Source organism: Malus domestica, chromosome 11 (genome assembly GCF_042453785.1).
Source record: "Malus domestica chromosome 11, GDT2T_hap1".
In the NCBI taxonomy this organism is placed as follows: Eukaryota; Viridiplantae; Streptophyta; class Magnoliopsida; order Rosales; family Rosaceae; genus Malus; species Malus domestica.
Window position 1 is genome coordinate 22,862,691 of NC_091671.1, and position 20,586 is coordinate 22,883,276.

The window sequence follows — 20,586 nt, forward strand, 5'->3', positions numbered from 1 at the left end:
ATAATGTCATACGTCGAGACTCAAAAAACAATGAAGTTTCTTAGAGATTTAAATGACTCATATGCTACGGTTCGTAGCAACACTCTTTTGCTAGAACCATTGCCAATTGTCAACAAGGCCTATGCACTTGTTCTTTGCCATGAGAAACAAGTTGAAGTTTCAAATGGAAAGAGCAGCACTACGTAACCCAAAGCTGCCGTGTTTACTGTAAAAGGTGTTGGTCGAGAACCTGAAACCAAAGATGGTGGTCAGCAATGTGGAAAATGCAATAAGACCATAGCACCAAGAATTGATGTGCTCATCTCAAGTGCACCTTCTGTGGATGGAAAGGTCACACGTTTGAGTATTTACTTCAAATGGAAGGCAGCGACTGAGACTGAACAAAGCCGTCCTTCTAAGGGCAACCAAGTTTCGGCACATGACAAGAAGGATGCAATGCCTAACTTTCCTTTTTCTCATGAGGATTGCAAGCAAATACTTCAACTATTAAACAATAGCAAATCCTCATTCGCCAATCAAGTGGGTAATTCTTCGAATCATGAAGAACTTTTAGGTAAAGCATTTTCTTTCGTACATAATGGACAGCAAACCATTTGGATTTTGGATAGTGGCGCCGCAGACCACATCATGTGTAGTCCTGAATTTCTCACATCTTCAAAACGTGTTGAAACCCATAATGTTGAATTACCAAATGGTTCCCTTGCTACCGTGACTCATGTTTTTCTTTCGTACATAATGGAAAGCAAACCATTTGGATTTTGGATAGTGGTGTCGCAGACCACATCATGTGTAGTCTTGAATTTCTCACATCTTCAAAACGTGTTGAAACCCATAATGTTGAATTACCAAATGGTTCCCTTGCTACCGTGGCTCATGTCGGCCAAGTGGTTTTCTCTCCCAACCTTGTCCTTGATAATGTTCTATGTGTGCCGTTGTTTAGGTTAAACTTAATATCCATTAGCAAATTAGCCTATGATTCCCTATACATCACCATTTTTCTAAAACAATTTTGTGTCATACAGGACCTACGCTTGGGGAAGATGATTGGGACGGGAATTGAATGGGAGAGACTCTACTATCTCGACCCACCAAAGAAGGGAACCTGCAATACCTTAGGCACCCATCACATAAAGTGTCCATGTTATTTCCCTTTTTGCACAATAAACCTTGTGATTCAAATAAATGTTTCATTTGCCCATTGGCTAAACAAACAAGGTCATCTTTTCCATTGAGTTATATATCTACTAAGTCATGTTTTGAATTAATCCATGTTGACATTTGGGGTGGTTATCAAGTTACTTCCATTTCAGGTGCAAAATATTTTCTCACCATTGTAGATAATCACACTAGATGCACATGGGTTTATTTGATGAAACACAAATATGACACACAATATCTCCTTGATCAATTTATTCACATGGTCGAAAATCAATTCAACACTAAAGTCAAAGTGGTTCGAAGTGACAATGGTACCGAGTTCAAACTTGACACATTTTATAAGCTCAAAGGTATTCTTCACCAAACTAGTTGCGTCAACACACCACAACAAAATAGTGTTGCTAAACACAAACATAGGCACTTGTTAAATGTCGCTTGAGCCTTCTTTTCCAAGCCAACCTTCCTAAATGTTTTTAGGGGGACGCCATTCTTACTTTGGCCTATCTCATAAATCGTACACCTATACCTCTTCTTCAAGGGCAAACACCATACCAAAGATTGTTTCACAAGGAACCTAATTACACACATCTACGTGTTTTTGGGTGTTTATGTTTTGCATCAACTCATGCACAAAAACCCTCCAAGTTTGATCCTCGTGCACGTCGTTGTCTTTTCCTTGGGTATCCTTATGGTCAAAAGGGTTATCGTTTATTTGATATCACACTTCAAAAGGTTTTTGTGTCAAGGGATGTAACATTTTTTGAAGATCTATTTCCATACCAAACCTCTCATCCTTTCTCTGCTCCCAGTTCTTCGCCCACTACTACCCTTTCACTACTCTCTTTTGATCCGACCTCTACTATCCCACATTCACCTCCCACAGAATCCTCCTCACATTCTCCTGATGTTGATGCTTCAACCCCCGCCACCCCACCATCTTTATCCATTGATACCAACCCTCTCGACACCACATCACCTATATTATCTTCCCCGCCGACATCACCTACTTCTCCCACCCTAGCTCGCCCTGCTAACGCTGCTCCACTGCCACCACGTCGTGGCACACGCCTCACCAAACCTTCCACACTTTTCTACAGGACTTCTATGTAGAGACCTATCTCGCTTTAAGACCTGTTCCTTCATCTTCCACGAATATGGTCAAGTCATCAGGTACTTCTCACCCTCTCTCTCAATATTTATCTTACACTCGCCTTTCTCATACACATGAAACCTTTGTCACCAATGTCACAGCCATCCATGAGCCTACCACCTTTTTGCAAACTGTCCAAAATCCAAAATGGCATGCTGCCATGAAACACGAAATAGATGCTTTTCATGCCAACAATACTTGGTCCCTTGTTCCATTTCCACCTCACAAAAGACCGATTGATTGCAAGTGGGTGTACAAGGTCAAACTTAAACCTAATGGGACCATCGAGCGCTACAAAGCCCAGTTGGTTGTGAAGGGATATAGCCAAATAGAAAGAGTTGATTATCGAGAAACCTTTGCCCCTATTGCTAAATTGACCACTGTTCGTGTGCTCTTAAGTGTGGCTGTCGTGCGTCAGTGGCATTTGCACCAACTCGACATCAACAATGCATTTTTGCATGGTGACCTTGACGAGGAAGTCTACATGCACTTACCCCTTGGTTTTGGACGAAAAGGGGAGGCTCGAGTATGCAAGCTACACAAATCATTGTATGGTTTAAAGCGAGCCTCAAGACAATGGTTTATTAAGCTATCCACTACTCTCAAGGCTACTGGGTTTCACCAATCATGGTATGACTATCATTGTTCGTCTGAAGTCGTCAAGGTAACTTCATCGCTTTGTTGGTCTACGTTGATGATGTAATCTTGGCAGGAAATAATTTACAAGAAATTGAAGAAACAAAGCAGTTTCTCTCGCAACAATTCAAATCGAAAGACTTAGGCCAACTTAAATAATTCTTGGAGATAGAGGTCGCATGGTCCAAAAATGGCATCACTTTGTGCCAACGAAAGTATGCATTGGATATATTAGATGATACTGGGTTTTTAGGTGCTAAACCTTCACAATTTCAGGTGGAGCAAAATATTTCTCTCACACAGGCAAAAGGAAAGCTTATGGTCGATGCTTCATCATATAGAAGGCTTATAGGTAGATTAATCTACCTGACCATAACAAGGCCGGACTTAGCCTATGTCGTGCACATGTTAAGTCAGTTTATGGAAAAGCCTCGATAACCATACCTCAAGGCAACACACAAGGTTCTCAAATACATCAAAAAGGCACTGGGACAAGGTATATTTTTGCCATCTACAAGACATTGCAGTTAAGGGCATTTTGTGATGCTGACTGGGCTAGATGCAAAGACACAAGGAGATCAATAATAGGTTACTGTATTCAACTTGGTCAAGCACCGATATCTTGGAAAACAAAGAAGCAAACTACTGTCTCTCATTCCAGTGAAGAGGTTGAATATCGTTCCATGGCCACCACATGTTGTGAGATTACATGGTTGAAAAACATTTTGAAGGATTTGAGAGTGAGTCATCCACAGCCAGTCACGTTGTTTTGTGACAACCAAGCAGTCATATACATCGATTCAAATATGGTGTTTCATGAGAGAACAAAGCATATAGAGATTGATTGTCATTTGGTGAAAGAGAAGATCCAAGGAGGAATAGTTCGTACGGCGTACATACGAACGACTAATCAACCAGCCGACATCTTCACCAAACCGTTGAGTTCAACGCAATTTGAAACATTACGCAGCAAGTTGGGTGTTATTAACATACACTCCAACTTGAGGGGGAGTTTAAAGAAGATATCTCAAATTGATTAAGTAAATATTGTAAATTGGTAATTAGTTATTTACTTACTTGTTATGTATTTGACTTCCTTGTTTGTAGGCTTTAGTTTAGGATCAGGAATGTATCTGATTTCCTATATATTTTGTAATCCTTGTTTCGATCAACACAAGTGAAAGAATTCTACCACACTATGTTTCTTTAAAGGGTTTAAACGAATGTGTTTGGCATGACGTGATATATTTCCTTGTTTGGCATGACCTAATAATTAATTTAAATTTGTGTAACGTATACTACAAATGAGATTAGCATGAAATTAAATGACCAGATAGAACATTTGGGACTTCAATATTTGCGTGAAGTTTTTGGCCCACATAAGAAGTCTTAAGTTCGACTCTCGTTGATGACGAATTCGATACCATTTTATTATGAGTTAGGAACCTTTTTGGCCACTCTGCTTATGGTCAAGTTCTACACAACCCATGCAGTTGAATTGCAGTTGCAGACAGTGTAATCCGCAAATATCCATTTTTCAAAGCAAAAGGACATACTGTTGCGATTGCAATAAACTTTTAATTTGAATTATTAGTTTCCAACAATAACATAAATGACAAATTTATGATATAGAATATCAACTTGAATTATCATCCACGTATTTTTTGTAATAGAATATCAAATTGAATTATCGTCGACGTATTTTTTGTAATAGAATATCAAATTATCTTTTCAATCTCTTTTAATTAACAAAAATGATTTTGACAGTAAACATAAACCTTCGTACTTTCACTTCATAAATATTCTCATTGGGCCCAAAAAATGAAAAGACTCTCATTGGGCACGGTACGATTGAAATGACAAATTTGCCCCATCATGTAGGAGCATGACTTGCCGTATGTGAACCACGTTGTTTAGAATCATAAGGTAGATGAGGAGGCATGAGAAATTGAGAAAGTTTTGGTGAGTGATAAAATGGACTGGTAAGTCTTGATGAATGATTGTTTATGCTGGTTGGTGCAACTCATCATCTCTCCAATTGGATTTCGTCTTTTAACTTTACTTTTGATCTCATTCTCCATAGGTGTTTCTAGCAGAGCTTCTTCTACACATAAATGGCAACCCGCCATCTTCATTCTTCACTGAGCTATATATATATATATATATATATATATATATATATATATATATATATATGTGTGTGTGTGTGTGTGTGTGTGTGTGTGTGTGTATGTTTATGTTGGTTGGTGCAACTCATCATCTCTCCAATTGGATTTCGTCTTTTAACTTTACTTTTGATCTCATTCTCCATAGGTGTTTCCAGCAGAGCTTCTTCTACGCATAAATGGCGACCCACCATCTTCATTCTTCACTGAGCTATATATATATATGTGTGTGTGTGTGTGTGTGTGTGTGTGTGTGTGTGTGTGTGTGTGTGTGTGTGTGTATTGGTGTATTGGTGTGGCATGCCTGCCATATGTTTGATGAAATGTCTCCGAGGAAATCGCATTTGGAAATTGAACTCTCACTGGATGAGACTAAAAAGTTCGAAACATAATCGAAACAAACAATCTAGTCACTCAAACTTCATGGAAAATTTAAACATGGTTTAAGAAACACTTCATCAAACATGGCTACTTCCTTGATGCTCTTGGTGATACAAGAAACACCCTCCTTCTTTGTATCCAACTTAGTTGAAGGGCTGCCCTTGGTTTTCAGCACTGCTAGTAAGCAGGGTTGCTTGCTTGCGAGCCATATCTTCTTTTTCTCCGTCCTCATTGGAAGCTGTTGCATTTGAATTTGGGGAAGTGGCTTCCAGTTTCAGCCCAGCTAGATGTTCTAGGTACCAGGTGAATTGTGAATGATCCATGGGGCAATCAGAGTTCATCGACCTGGATGCAAAGTCCAAGATTGTCATCCTATTAGTTTAATCTTCTATCCTCTAGTGCTCTGACATATGAGCATCCAGGTTTTCAGAGAACACAAATTCACACGGGCATTTAGGACATGTGTAGAGAGCATATTTGCTCTTGTTCAAATCCCTTCTTGTCCGTATTCTGGCAGCTAGGCTCAGATCGGAACCTACATTTTTCTCTTGCTGAGCAGCTGAGAGATTAACCATAGGATGGCTCACTTTGTGGCTTCTTAGTTCCGACAAGTTTGATCTCTCCATATAAAGATGAGGTTCATTCCAAGTGAAAAAGGAGAAGTTTGAGTCAGGAAAAGACGCACTTACTGGTGTACGAGCAAACTCCTTATTGCCTCTAAGCTCAATTGCATTGAGATTGATAAGATCTCTGAGCTGGTTGTGAGATGAGGGATTATAAGAACAAAATTGAGAAACCTCAGAAGCTGCAAAATAAACGAATCCATTGAATGTTATTAAACATAGCCCTATGGATCTTTCTTTCTAAAAAATTAATAAAAATTATATGTACACAATAAATTAATTGGTTTTCTAAGTTCTAAGGGTTATTTGGTATCCTACTTGGATCCAATTTTTTGTTTTGGAACTAATGAGTATTAAGTCATTTTCATTCATCATTTTTTTAAAACAAAAACTTGGATCCATAAGGGGATCACTTAGTTTAATTTAAATACCAATTCTACAAAAGCTTTTAGCCAAAATACTATATTTTAGTTTAGGTACCATTTGAAGAGTCAACCAAAACAATTCTCATTATAATACTATAATTCAAATTTTTTTTCCGACCAGCCGATCAAATTTTCTTTTCTCAAGGTCACTGTCCAATGGTGACTTTCAAAAAAACATGTAAAGTGATGAATATTCTCACAATTTTATAGTGTATACATGGGAAAAAACAATAAACTCACATAAAAAAAACATAATTGAAAATGAAAAAGTTGCATCTATTGCTGTTCTTTTTTTTCTTTTTTTTGTCATTGTTGACCAATGACTTGAAAATTTCTGGCAACCAGAATAATTTTCCGGCATGAATGCAATGGCCGACACTGACACTGGTGGCACGTGGTCCGCGTGCAAAAGGGGCAAAAACCATCTTGGGCCACAAATTATGGCTTAATCCAAATAAAATGGGTTGGACTTAGTAGTTTTCCTTAAAATTGATAGATTCCCTTAACACCTATATTAAAATTGGTATTTATTTCACTTCAAAAACAAATTTGGTACTTAATCTGAATTTGCATGGTTTTTAATTTATCTATAAAAATAATTAAAATAAATAAATTCTCTAAGCGACAAAAAGTTGAAAAGTGACATCTCTGAAAAACGCAATTCGACTGAAATTACCTGGAGCAAACGATGGCTGCATAAACTGAAGAAGGTTATTCTCGTTCTTTTGAAGGCAAATAGTATGTGACAGATCTGCATTAAGTTGATTTCTTTTGGATGCTGCAACAAATTGACTCAGAGTAAGTTGGCCCATGCCAACTTGCATTAGCTGCTTTTCAGAGGGTGGATGGTCATTTGATCCTGAAGATTGAGAAGTAGTCACCGTAGTGGCAAAATGGACAGCGTGGTTTCTTTCCCTACAGTTTCGCGATGGGTTTTTTGGAGGAGTTTCACTGCTGGTACATTGGAAATGCAAACCAAAGGGAATTGAAGCATAAACTAGTTTTTCCATGAAGAGAGAAGGACAAAAGGTAACCGCTACAAGGTAATTGTATACCTTTTCTCTACAAAGAAATTTATTTAGTGTGCACAATTGTATAGGAAGAAATGTTTTGAAATGAGAAATATTTTCAAGGATCTAGGGTGTCAGCCTAATTTATTTATTTTTTTTTTTTTCAATTGTGTGCATATTAAAGTTTTCCAGAAAAATCATACCCGGTTATAACTTATATGTAATGAGCTCAAGATGATTTGTTTTTTTGCAACTCCAATTGGTATACCCTGAATTTCACATAAGTAATGCGCTTAATGCGCTGTCAAGATAAGTAATGCGTTGTCAACTTCTAGACTCTTAACTCCAAAAGTTAACTTCAGGTAACTCTTTTGGATGAGGCTTTGGGCCGTTACTGATGGTATCTGAGTCCAACCCACCCCATTCCTTATACAGACTTACTGCCCATGGTCATGATGATGATTTCTTGACAATGAATGGAAAGGGCACTGCTGCCCTCTCTGCACAAGGAGGGGAAAGATCTGATGCCCATAATCTTATATCCAGTGATGCGCTTTGTAAGGCTTAAGAGTCCAGAAGTTAACTTTAGCTAGCAAATTTGGATGTGGCCTTGGATTGTTACATTGGGATTCATCGACTTGCTAAGGTTATACATTACATCTATTCTGAAGTCTGGAACTGTTTTATTATGGAGATTTTTTCTCAGTTTCGCATGCTGATAATTGTTGGAAATGAAAAAAGCATGGTATATTTTATCCTAATTTCAGTATGCTTGCTGATCCTCAGTATGTTATACATGCTTTATCCTACCAAATGGATTCTATAACTAATTTTTCTCTTACTGCTAAGCCTTCAATAGTTAAATTTTTCTTTGCCTGGGAGTCCCTCTTTCGCTCATACAATAAACTCAATATCGGTGTCTGCAGAAGAGGTGAGAGTCATATCAGTGCTGTTGGTCTAGTTTGTGACAGTAATGAAGGATGGACCACAGGGGTTTGCTGGTAATCTTGGCATGGGAGAGGTACTAACTGAAAATGCTGAGGGTTTGTCTTATAGCCTCCATTTAGCCGGGAATAAGGTTATTAAGAAGCTGAAAAATGAAATAGCTTCAGCAATATATAGAAGTTACTTTGATGATCAAAGTTTAGAAGTAGAAAAAAGAAATAATGTAAATATTGATTATGAATTTGTGAAGATACATCTAATAATTGGTAAAGAAGCCAAAATGAAATTCACCTCACAATTTTTCTGTAGTTCCTTCGAAAGATTTCCACTTTTGTATTTGGTCAATAGATTTTCACTTTTGTTTTTGGTCAATAGATTTCCACTTTTCTTTATGGTCACTAGTTTTCCACTTTTAATTTACAATGAAGTTTTATTTTCTCTTTATTATGTTGAAAATTAGTTTCACTAATATGGCTCGACAGTTTACTTCACATTGGGAGTGAATGATTACAATCTAAAACACGTAGTTTCTTCTATAAATCCAGTTTCCAGGTAAAGAAAAGGAAAAAACTTTGTTTACACAATCAATTGAAATGTTGATGCCTGTAAAAGAATAGTAAGCAGAAACATTATATAAGTGACAACAATAACTTCTTTTTTTGCTCCTTTTGGCAGTTCAAGACATGAATGCAGGATTTTAAAGAAGACAATATTTTTGCTATGGCACTGGCTGGTTCACTTTGCATACCTTGCCTTATAACCCATACAGAGTAAGAGCCTCGGCCTGAATTGTACTAGCGGCATCTTGGTGAGTTGATTAGATATCCTCTTCTCGGCTTTGCAGCTGGTTAATCTTCCTGACTTGAAGCTTAGTCTCCTTAGAAATGTTGTCTTTTTCAATATTTCGGAAGTTTGATCTTTTCCCTTTTTGTCTTCATCATCTGCCTTCCCAAATGACACACTCAATAAAAGCCTTCCGATTTTCTGCCCCTTGGTTTGCTTTGTACAAGGCCCACTTTCTTGAGCAATGTTATTCTTAGGCATCCTCGTCTCCAATTTGGGGTCACTGCATCTCTCGGAATGATCCATTCGTATTAGTCTAACTTGTCTTGCAAACTCCAGTCCTTTGGGCAGAGCCAGCCTTTTTGGACTTTGTAGCAGACTTGGGGAGTTCACAAAAGGTGAGGAAATTGGTGTTGGCAGGCCAGTTTGTTTATTCTGTTGGTCATTCAGGTCGGACATGTCACGAGCCTGTGTCTTTGCTTTTCCTCTCTTTTCCTCCTTCCTGACATGCTGCAGTGCCACCATGAATGGATCAAAATCATCATTCCACAACGTCCTATGCGAAAACGGCATTTTGATCCCAAAACTCGGTGACCCTTGGGTAGATGGGGTTGGGCTTCGGTTGGTATATCTTTGTTGACCAAGACGGGGTGGAAGTTTGAGTGGAGGTGCAAGCGGGATAACTTTTCCGCCGCAGAAAAGGTCGTCAGCAAATGCCATGGTTTGCATTTGTTCGTGCTGCTTGTGTTCGAGCAAGTCTTTCACCTTCTGGCTAGTCACATTACCAACCGAACCAAGATTGAAACTGTGACTGGTATCAAATTCAAAGTCGTCGAGGTCGGAATTGGCATCGTGATATGGTGTCATGGGTGGTGTTGGATGGTCATCAGAAGTTGATGAAATGGTCCTTTTCCTAGGACTAGTTGGGACACTAAAGAAGCAAACATTGTTGTTATTGGCAGAGCTGCAATATCTACCAGGACTAGCGGGTGCACTAACATAGGAGCAGAAATCATCAGGGATTTCCATTTCCATTTGAGAGAGAGAGAGAGAGAGAGAGAGAGAGAGAGAGAGAGATTAATAGGATTGCATATAGGATAGCCTGAATGAGTGAGTCATATTTATATATCTTAGGATTCATTCCATTTCCCAAACTAATCTTCAAACATAAAATAAAATCTCGCTTGTTGTCTTTTGTTATTGTGAATTACAATTAGGGGGTCAAATTGGAATCTTCTTGTGAGAATTGCGAGCATAATTTTGTTTCTTTCTAATCAACCCTCCTACCCTCCCTCATCCACACATTCGTCTTTATTATATTTTCTAGCAACAGCTTTGTTTTTCTTGAAGGAATATTTAGTTTTTTTTTTTTTTAATTTATTAACCAAGTGATGGATTTGTTAGATTAGAGAACCGACAAGATTCGAACACATGTCATGGTGTAAGGGCAACACTCATCTTCACTACTATGGTAGAGGGCCACTTGCGAAGAAATATTTAGTTGTGTTGTTAAATAATATGTTGTGTAAAACAGTCAGAAATGTGAATCAAGTGCCGCAACCTTGTACAAAGATTTCATTTATAAGTCAAGTCACGGACTAGATAGTGCTTGAAATTAGACTGGGTATTCGTGTCGTGTTTTCCGTGTTCGTGTCGTTTTCGTTTTATACCCAATATCTTAACGGGTCGTGTCATGTAACACCCGTTAAAATAAACGGGTAAAATGACCCGACCCGAAATCAACCCGATAATATTAACAGGTAATATGACCCGACCCGTTACTCGTTAAGGAAAATATATTTTAAACCATTAAATAATCAAATGAAAAACATAATACTAAATAAGTATATACATATCATATTGTCACATCCAAAACATAAAAACGCATTTTTCTTTTAAGTATATTTTCACTTACCTAAAGTCTTTAATAGTTTTTTAATTAATGTAGAAGTGTAAAAAAATATAGAAAAATATATATAAACACTCTAATGACAAGCTTTACAACTTTCATGACAAGTTTTACAACTTTCATGAAGAGCTTAACTTCGAAATTTGCCACTATAATCATATAAATCATAGATCAAAATTTAACCGTTGATTGTTGTTTACATTTACGCTTCATTGTTCTCATCAAATTTTGTTTTTTCAGATTTTCTTTTTTGAAAACTTGATCTATTAGAGGATGCAGGAAGATGAACGGTTTTGATCGTTCATATTATATTCAAAGCTTTACGGTTAGTGAAAATATTGCTTGATGTTTATAAAGTTTCTACAAACTATATGACATCGACTCATATTTCAGTTAACAGTAAATATCGAAACGTGATATCAAAGATCTGAACCGTTCATCTTCTTACATCCGCCAAATGATCATGTTTTCAAAAAAGAAAATTTTAAAAATGAAATTCAGTAAGAAGAATAAAGCGTAAATGGCAATCGACGGTTAAATATAAATTTAAGGTTTATGAATTATAGTATTGGATTTCGAAGCTTACCCCTTCATGAAAGTTGTAAAGTTTGTCACTATGAGTGATTGTATATTTGTTTTTACATTTTTAACACTTCTACAATAATTATTATTAATTTTGCCCTCAAATAAAAAACATTATTCATGAAGGTTTGGAGGATTTTAAAAATATAAACGATAATGTAAATGTAACCATTATCTACTCGTGGAGGAATAATGATGAATCACGAGTGTTTATATATTTTTTCACATTTTTCATACTTGTATATATGTCTTCTTAGTTCTTGCCTATACAAATACTATATTAGTTTATTTTAATTTTGGACAACAACATGTTAAGTAAAATTTATCCTAGTAATGATAATAAGGAACTCTCATAATAAAAATAAATAATGACTAAAACTTTTTTTTTTAACTTATATAGAATAATAATACAAAACTATATATTTAATATAGAATATATTGTATATATTAATATGGCTATTGTATTTTTGTTTGGACCCAAATTTACATCATCGGCCCGTGTAATCGAGACCGTAGAGTAAACATAGTTCTCAGCCGTCGGATGGAAAAGTGAAAATATTTTTGTTAAAAGATAATATTATGGTTTTTATCATGATTATCTTTTAATTTGAATTATCTTGACATATTCTTAAACGGGATGGATATGATGCAAATTATATCCTCAAGTAAGAGTGTTTGGGCTCAAATTAACATGTTGGGCCGAGTATAGAACCACTCTCGGCCCGGGAGGCCTGGCGACAGGGGAGCCTTGGATCATTTAGTACGTGGGCTCCTAAACCTAGGTCGGCTAGGTCATATTACATTTACTAGTCGAGTCCTAACGCGATAAGTAGTCTCGGCAAGGGTAATAACCCGGAAGTGAATCCGGCTCAATAGAGGACTAGGCTCACAATCCTAGTAAACATAGGACTGGTCGAGTGGGTGTTTGATCCGGAGAAGAAGACCTAGTTCGAGTAGGGTTTTGACTCGACTTCAAAGGTATCTAGTGCTATAAATAGAGGAGGCTGTGCATCATTCAAGAGGACCTCCAACACACACAAAACTGCCCTGCGCAAACTTTCTCAACACCTTGAGATTTTTTATTTTCTTTTTTCGCCGACACATCTTCCGTTGGCATCAACAGCACTGTGAAGGCAACCGGTGATATCTTAAGTCGGCATAGATAGCTCTGTCACCGTAGAATCAGCCGATCTCGCAGCATCTTCCGTTGGCATCAACAGCACTACGGCGAGGACGACTGGTTACCTATCCAAGTCTCGGTCGAGAAGGATTTCCGAATCCTCATTGGTCGAGGTCATCTCATCAGCCTTCTCGGCGAAGTGGGGTGTTACCAGGTTACTGTATTCGGCACATTGACAGCCGAATTTGAGATTGAACTTCGCAAATTAGCAGCCTTGTCTTCAGGCTCTAGAACCCAAGAGGCCGAGAATTGTTCCTTCCTCGGCCGCAATCGCAAGACACAGAAGTCAGCAGCGCGCTCAACGCAACATCATCAAATTTACTCCTCGGCCGAGCTCGGCCGACGAGTTGGCACGCCCCGCAATCACCGAAGGACGTAGTTAGCTTAGAATATATTCGGCCTGCGCGCCACGTAGGCTTGGTAGATTTTAGGGTCAACATTTTGGCACGCCCAGTGGGACCCAGTGCTAATACTACGAAGTTCATATGATATATCAAGATTCCAATCTGGCTCAACGTAGCCGATTGTACGAGCTCCTAGAGGAATTGAGAAAACACAATGAGGAATGTAAAAGATCTTTGGAAGTGGAAAAAGTTCTTCGTGGCCATGGAGAGATGCAAAAGTCATTCGCTTGCATGTTGAGAATAAAAGCTCCTGTTACCCTGCAAAGGCAATGGGTAAATGAAGACAGGGCTCGATTTAATGCCTGGCTAGATGAAGAAAATTTTCCTTACGTTTCTGATTACAGATCAATTCCATTTGAAAAATGGTTAGGCTCAAAGGCCGGGGGGCAATTTTTCGCTCCGGCCGTAATCAGACATCGGCCTAAGAAAATTGTTAATTTGGCCGAAGAACAAAGGCCACCTATTTTTTCGGTCGAGGCTGAAGATATGGTCGGCCACGAAGAAAAACCTAGGCCACCTATTTTTTCGGTCGAGACTGGAAGTGTGGTAGGCCTAGAAGAAAAAGTTAAAGTTTCTGAGCCACAAATCGACTCAGAAAATGATTCGTCAGAGGAGTGCTCCAATGACGAACGAGGCCGAGATATTGGCCTAGCCCAAGAATCTACGCCAATTGATATGATTATTGGCGATAAAGTCGATATGGAGAAATCCTATTCGGCTAAGTTGTTTGAATTAAACGCCGAAATTATGCCTGGGGGGCATAATACTTGTTCCACACATTCGGCGGCCGAAAATGCAAAATATTTCACCAAGTCAGAAATATTGGGAGATGATCTTTTATTCAGTTTTGGAAAATGTCAAAGTGAAAATTTTGATGTAAAAAGATCTTGGCTTGGAATAAAGCATCGTTGGCCTCCTCCTGACTACGTTTCGGCCACTTTTCTTTTCGTTTGCTAAAAATATAATTATATATAATAAATTATTTTCTTAACCATTCGGCCCTTGACCGATACTTAAGAAAATAAGAGGGGCAACAAGTGGTGTGCTCGGCAAAATTTTGGTCATTTTGTTTTTAGCCGAGCTCGACAAACAAGCCGACCCGAGAAGAGTTATTTTCGCTGCTATCAATAGTACCATGCCTATGGTTAAAGTGTGGGGACAAGTTTCAAAACCATTTAATCAGGAAGATGCTAGGGTCAAAGTTTGGCCGAATAAGTCATGGTTGCTGTTTTGAGGTTATATATATATATATATATATATATATATATATATGTATATAGTCATGATTGCTGACAATGGGTTTGATATGCATATATATGTAGGCAGGCCGAGCTGCCAAGAAAAGACTCTTCTCGACCTCGGCCAAATTTATCCTCGACCCCAATTCCAATTCTTCTCGACCCTGGTTCATAACTGTTTATCTTCGGCCATGAGTTGTTCTTTGGTCGAAAGGAGCCGTGAGTAAACAGCAGCAAGGGATGACGGTCAAAAGTACATCTGATTAGGCTGGAGATACTTAATTTCCTTAATCATTCGGCTTACGAGCCGAAGTTCAAGGAAACTGGGGGGCAATGTTTGGACCCAAATTTACATCATCGGCCCGTGTAATCGAGACCGTAGAGTAAACATAGTTCTCAGCCGTCGGATGGAAAAGTGAAAATATTTTTGTTAAAAGATAATATTATGGTTTTTATCATGATTATCTTTTAATTTGAATTATCTTGACATATTCTTAAACGGGATGGATATGATGCAAATTATATCCTCAAGTAAGAGTGTTTGGGCTCAAATTAACATGTTGGGCCGAGTATAGAACCACTCTCGGCCCGGGAGGCCTGGCGACAGGGGAGCCTTGGATCATTTAGTACGTGGGCTCCTAAACCTAGGTCGGCTAGGTCATATTACATTTACTAGTCGAGTCCTAACGCGATAAGTAGTCTCGGCAAGGGTAATAACCCGGAAGTGAATCCGGCTCAATAGAGGACTAGGCTCACAATCCTAGTAAACATAGGACTGGTCGAGTGGGTGTTTGATCCGGAGAAGAAGACCTAGTTCGAGTAGGGTTTTGACTCGACTTCAAAGGTATCTAGTGCTATAAATAGAGGAGGCTGTGCATCATTCAAGAGGACCTCCAACACACACAAAACTGCCCTGCGCAAACTTTCTCAACACCTTGAGATTTTTTATTTTCTTTTTTCGCCGACACATCTTCCGTTGGCATCAACAGCACTGTGAAGGCAACCGGTGATATCTTAAGTCGGCATAGATAGCTCTGTCACCGTAGAATCAGCCGATCTCGCAGCATCTTCCGTTGGCATCAACAGCACTACGGCGAGGACGACTGGTTACCTATCCAAGTCTCGGTCGAGAAGGATTTCCGAATCCTCATTGGTCGAGGTCATCTCATCAGCCTTCTCGGCGAAGTGGGGTGTTACCAGGTTACTGTATTCGGCACATTGACAGCCGAATTTGAGATTGAACTTCGCAAATTAGCAGCCTTGTCTTCAGGCTCTAGAACCCAAGAGGCCGAGAATTGTTCCTTCCTCGGCCGCAATCGCAAGACACAGAAGTCAGCAGCGCGCTCAACGCAACATCATCAAATTTACTCCTCGGCCGAGCTCGGCCGACGAGTTGGCACGCCCCGCAATCACCGAAGGACGTAGTTAGCTTAGAATATATTCGGCCTGCGCGCCACGTAGGCTTGGTAGATTTTAGGGTCAACAATTTTATAATAAATCTTTTAGTAATTAAACTTTAAAATGATCAAAATAAATTTTTTCTTAACGGGTCGAAACGGGTTATCCACGTGTTACCCGAGTGTATACCCGTTTAGAACCCGTTATTATCGGGTCACCCGATAATGACCCGATATGTTATCGTGTTGACCCGAAACCCGTTATTTTCGTGTCGTGTCACCGTGTTGTGTCAGAAACTGCGGGATCTACTTGAAATAAGCACTTCTTAAGGGTCAAGATAATTATGAGGGAAAGCAAATGGATACTACTTGCCAAAATACATGGATATCACATCATCATTTTACTATGTCTTGGAAACTTTTTCATTAGGCAATATTTTGTGGGCTTTATGACACCTTAATTTCTCAGGTTTCGTTAGGGAAAAAAAAAAAAACATCTTAAGAGATATTCCAGTAAATGAGCATCTCCAAATAGCAATAATTGAATAACATAACAAAAATTTAATCTCATTCTTATTTCAAATCTGCATAAAAGATCTTTGAAGGTCGGGTTCTAAAAAATTTTGGGTTCAGGCAACGGTTTTTCTCTGTTGCCTGTTTTGTGTAAAAACCCAAGCATTGGCGGGTTATACCTGTCGTTAGAGAAGGGCTAAATTTGCTAAAATACCATAAAAATTGAAGTGCCAAATAATTGATAGATTTCTAAATGAGCTTCCACATATTTAAGCTCTCCTTGATAGGAGGAGAATGAGTCATCACTTTACCCTCTTACGACTACTGTTCATAGTGAATAGTAAGCACAACTCAACTGCCTTGTCCTTTCCCTTGATCTCTTAAAACGGGTGGACTTGATCTTCCTCGAGCGCATACAAAACAGAAGTTTGAATGTTATCTTCACCAAGGGTTAGGGTAGGGGCCACACTCACAAAGTCTTTTCCTCCCATGAAACCGTCACTACTACTAGTACGGTTAGTATAGAACCATATTGACGCAAATCTTTCCGGTACATCAATATAAGCACGGAAAATAAAGGTCTCGAGACATACAACAATTTCAAGAAATCTTGCTTCTTTACCTGCGCCTCTAAAAACTAACGGCAATCAATGAGAACTTATCTGGCATGTAGGAATCCTTAATGATGATGTCAATAAGCTCTTTGGCGCTTTTGTAAGGATGTGGACTCACTCTAACATCTTTTAAACGTTCACAGAGAACTTGCAGGTTGCTCCAACTTAGAATGCACTGTCAGCTGCATGTTCCTCAAGTTTACGGATTTCATCTAATTAACGGTACAAGAGTTGGAGGAACATAGGAGCTAACGAAACCACGTGGTCTTTTGTGATTGCCAAGGCCAGAGGAATCACTCACTCATGAAAACAAGCTTGACTATTCATTAGACGATGCTACGTTTACCATATATTTGTACTATTATTGTATCATCTCTCTAATAAAGATAAGATCCATATGCGTTGGCAGACCTTTTTCTCTATTAAAAAGATGGTATAAATAGTAAGTGTAGCATTACTCGTAAATAACTTACAAAGAATCTTTTGACCTCTTTTGTGTAGTGTCTTTTGATTGATGGACCACTCCATGAACCACATGTTTTGCTGGAATAAGTGTTGCATGCCCTTTTTGGAAATCTTGAAAGTACTTCGTCCTGAAGATTAAAATTGTCCAAAAAGTGGGTTTTTTTAAGTAGTTTTCTTCCAAAGGTCCTAAGGATCCCGTGATCTCATCCGTTCATCATATATCGTACGATCAATTTTGCCAGGTACTATTTATATTTAATTTTAAATTTTAAATTTTGAAATGATTTCTGACCGCATAATGTACAATGAACATGTGAGATCATGAGATTCCTAGGATCCTTAGAGCACCTCCAGCGGGGGAGGTTGCTCGGGGGCTGTGGATCAAACAGTAGGAAATTGCTGGGGGGATGAGCTCCAGCGTATGGAAGCCCGAGCAACAGGCGAGGCCCGAGGAGCAGGCCCGTCGAGGATTGCCAGCCCGAGAGCCCGAAGGCTGCGTCAGGCGCGTGCGTTTCACGCGCGCGTGGGCGCGAGTCGTCCGACAAAAAAACAAGGCTGGGGCCCGCGATTTCAGTTTTGAAAAGTAACCGTTGGGGAAGCCACGTGGCTTCCCCCACTACTACAAAATAGGGCTTTCATGACACTTAGAATTTTTTTTAATGACATTCTTTTATTAAAAGCGTCACTGAAATAAAATTATGACGCAACTTATAAAAAATATAAATAAATTAAAATAAAAAGATAAGAAAACCAAGAGACAATTATCAAAAAGAGATCAGTTTCACACCCATTACAATTGCACGTTTGAACAGTTAACCTCTTCAGCCTAAATCTCATCCTTTTTCTTTAATATGCTCGTACAAAAAAATATAACATAAACGGTGGAGTGGGACTTCGTTCCCCATCAGGACTTTGTTCTGCCATTGGAGAGGACGATATTCAACAGCAAGGCTGCAAGCCAGCAAAAGTCCCTCCCGCGCTACCGCCATCCAGCCATCTGAACACCATGCGTCGTCGCCCTCACGGCTCCACGCTTTCGTCAGCCATCACCGGCCATCGTCAATTTTTTGGTAAATCCCTTATTTTCATTTACATAAGTTAATTGATGATTTGAGATCTATGTGATATGGATTTTATATGATTTAGTGTGAGTTTATCTGGGCTTGGTGCTATTTGTGGTTTTCATGTTCAATCTGTTGTCTAGTTTGAGTTGGGTATTTTGTTGTTTGAGTAGGTTTGGATGGATTTGGAGCCAATTCGGTAGTAATGTCGATTCACATTTTATTTTGCTGTGAACTTATATTGGTTTTGTTTTTCTAATTGTTAATTTACTGGGGCTGGCACTGGTGGGCAGTTTAATTATGTAAATTGTAGGTTTCAACAACTGCTGGTGCAAAACGTGTGAAGAAAGGCTCATTAGTCCCATAGATTTCTGCATTAAGTAGTCAGACAAATAAGGAGTCTGAGGCCTCATCCAAATCAAGTGCCTTTGCCCCTGCTACTAGTCAATCCTCCGTTCATGCAGATCCTATGCAAGTGAGATTCTTTCTCTTCTTGCCCTTAATTTTTTGTGCTATTCTTTTATGAAACAATATGATTACTGGATGCTTTTGTTACTTGTATGTACAGCTGTCCTATTTTCTAGATTATCACAGATTAATGGATGCCTTTTTTTATTTTTATTGCACGGTTACTTTAAATCAACCTTTGATTTTATACTAGAATGGTTAAAGAGAATTTATTGTGTTCGTTTATTTTCTTCCATGTGATCTTAAAACTACACTGCACTTTTGTTGATCTTTTTGTTTGACCTGATTCATCTGTGCAGGATACGGAAATAATGATTTTAAGTTCAAATTTTCCAAGATTCTAGAGATAATCAGAATGACCCTTTGCAGTTTTATTTTTGGTTTTAGCATGTGAAAGTAAGAATTGTTATTCTTATTGATTTTTTTAATTAATGTTGATAATTTTTGTGTAGAAAAGGTGGGAGTCTCTCCTGCGTCAAGGGAGAAGGATATTTGTTGTTGGTGATCTTATGCTCAACCAGATTGTGAGAAGAACCAGATTTTAAATTAAGTGAACTTACAGTTTTATTAGTAGGAAAGCTCTATACATTATATTGTCTTTTGTAATACTTCGATGGTGGATAAATTTCAAATTTATGAAGCAATATTGTTTCATTTGAGGTCAATATCTTGCTCTTTGGATGAATTATGTAGGTCATGCTTTCAAATTAAAAATACATTATATATGTCATCAAACATATTTCAGGACATGTATTGAACGGTTTATGACACGCTTTGCGTGTCATTGCTAATATTCAATGACGTTGCAAATGGTTTCGGTGCTATAGTACATGACGCTATATAGATGTCATGTTTAGTATACCATGACGCTCATTTCTCTGTATATGACACTTAATTTGCGTCTTAAATGGTTATAGATGACACAAGTTCTTAATTCAATGATGCTTGTTAGGCGTCCTTAAAATTAATACATGACACTTTTTCAACGTCATAAAAAGTATCTTTAATGACACCCACAAAGATGACGCTAAATGCTTGTGTCATTAAACTTTTAACATGACCCATAAACTGCGTCATGTATGTTAAAATTTGTAGTAGTGCCCATGTCTGTTCGATTGAAACGGTCATGTTTTATGGACCGTTGGATTTCCAACGGTAAAAAACATTTAAAAATCTCATTTAATTTCATCCGTTTGATCTAAGATCAACGGTTCACGTTATTAGGCTTTGTAAATTATATAAAAAAAGAAAAAACTGTTTAAAAATCTAAAATGTTACCATTGTGACACGTGGCACAATCTGGAGTGTTGGAATTTAAATTTTTTTAAATCCAACGGCAGAGATTAATTAGGTGAATAAAAATTTTAAAAAAATGTAAAAAAATTCTTAAAAATCAGAAAACAAATTATGAAAAATTATAAAAAATTTTGATTTTACTTTTCTATAAATACTTTCTCATTATCTTCTACCCTACACCAC

At 38.2% G+C, this 20,586-nt stretch overlaps 1 protein-coding gene and 2 long non-coding RNA genes across 4 annotated transcripts; 2 read left to right on the forward strand and 1 right to left on the reverse strand.

Annotated features, from left to right (window-relative positions):
* Positions 1 to 7,239: 7,239 nt before the first annotated feature.
* LOC139189112 (uncharacterized) lies at positions 7,240 to 8,804 on the forward strand. Its single transcript, XR_011572641.1, has 2 exons — positions 7,240 to 7,581; positions 8,475 to 8,804. It is a non-coding gene; the product is annotated as an uncharacterized lncRNA (long non-coding RNA).
* A 318-nt stretch (positions 8,805 to 9,122) lies between these two features.
* Positions 9,123 to 10,305, reverse strand: LOC114823279 (uncharacterized). Its single transcript, XM_029098763.2, has one exon. The coding sequence runs from the start codon at positions 10,303 to 10,305 to the stop codon at positions 9,229 to 9,231; it is 1,077 nt and encodes a 358-aa protein (XP_028954596.2). The 3' UTR covers positions 9,123 to 9,228.
* Positions 10,306 to 18,400: 8,095 nt separating this feature from the next.
* LOC103405627 (uncharacterized) lies at positions 18,401 to 19,772 on the forward strand. Of its 2 annotated transcripts, none has more exons than XR_003771351.2 (3): positions 18,401 to 18,648; positions 18,933 to 19,114; positions 19,565 to 19,772. It is a non-coding gene; the product is annotated as an uncharacterized lncRNA (long non-coding RNA). The 2 variants fall into 2 exon arrangements; XR_003771350.2 differs by having other exon boundaries at positions 18,402 to 18,648; positions 19,560 to 19,772.
* The last annotated feature ends 814 nt before the right edge of the window (positions 19,773 to 20,586 follow it).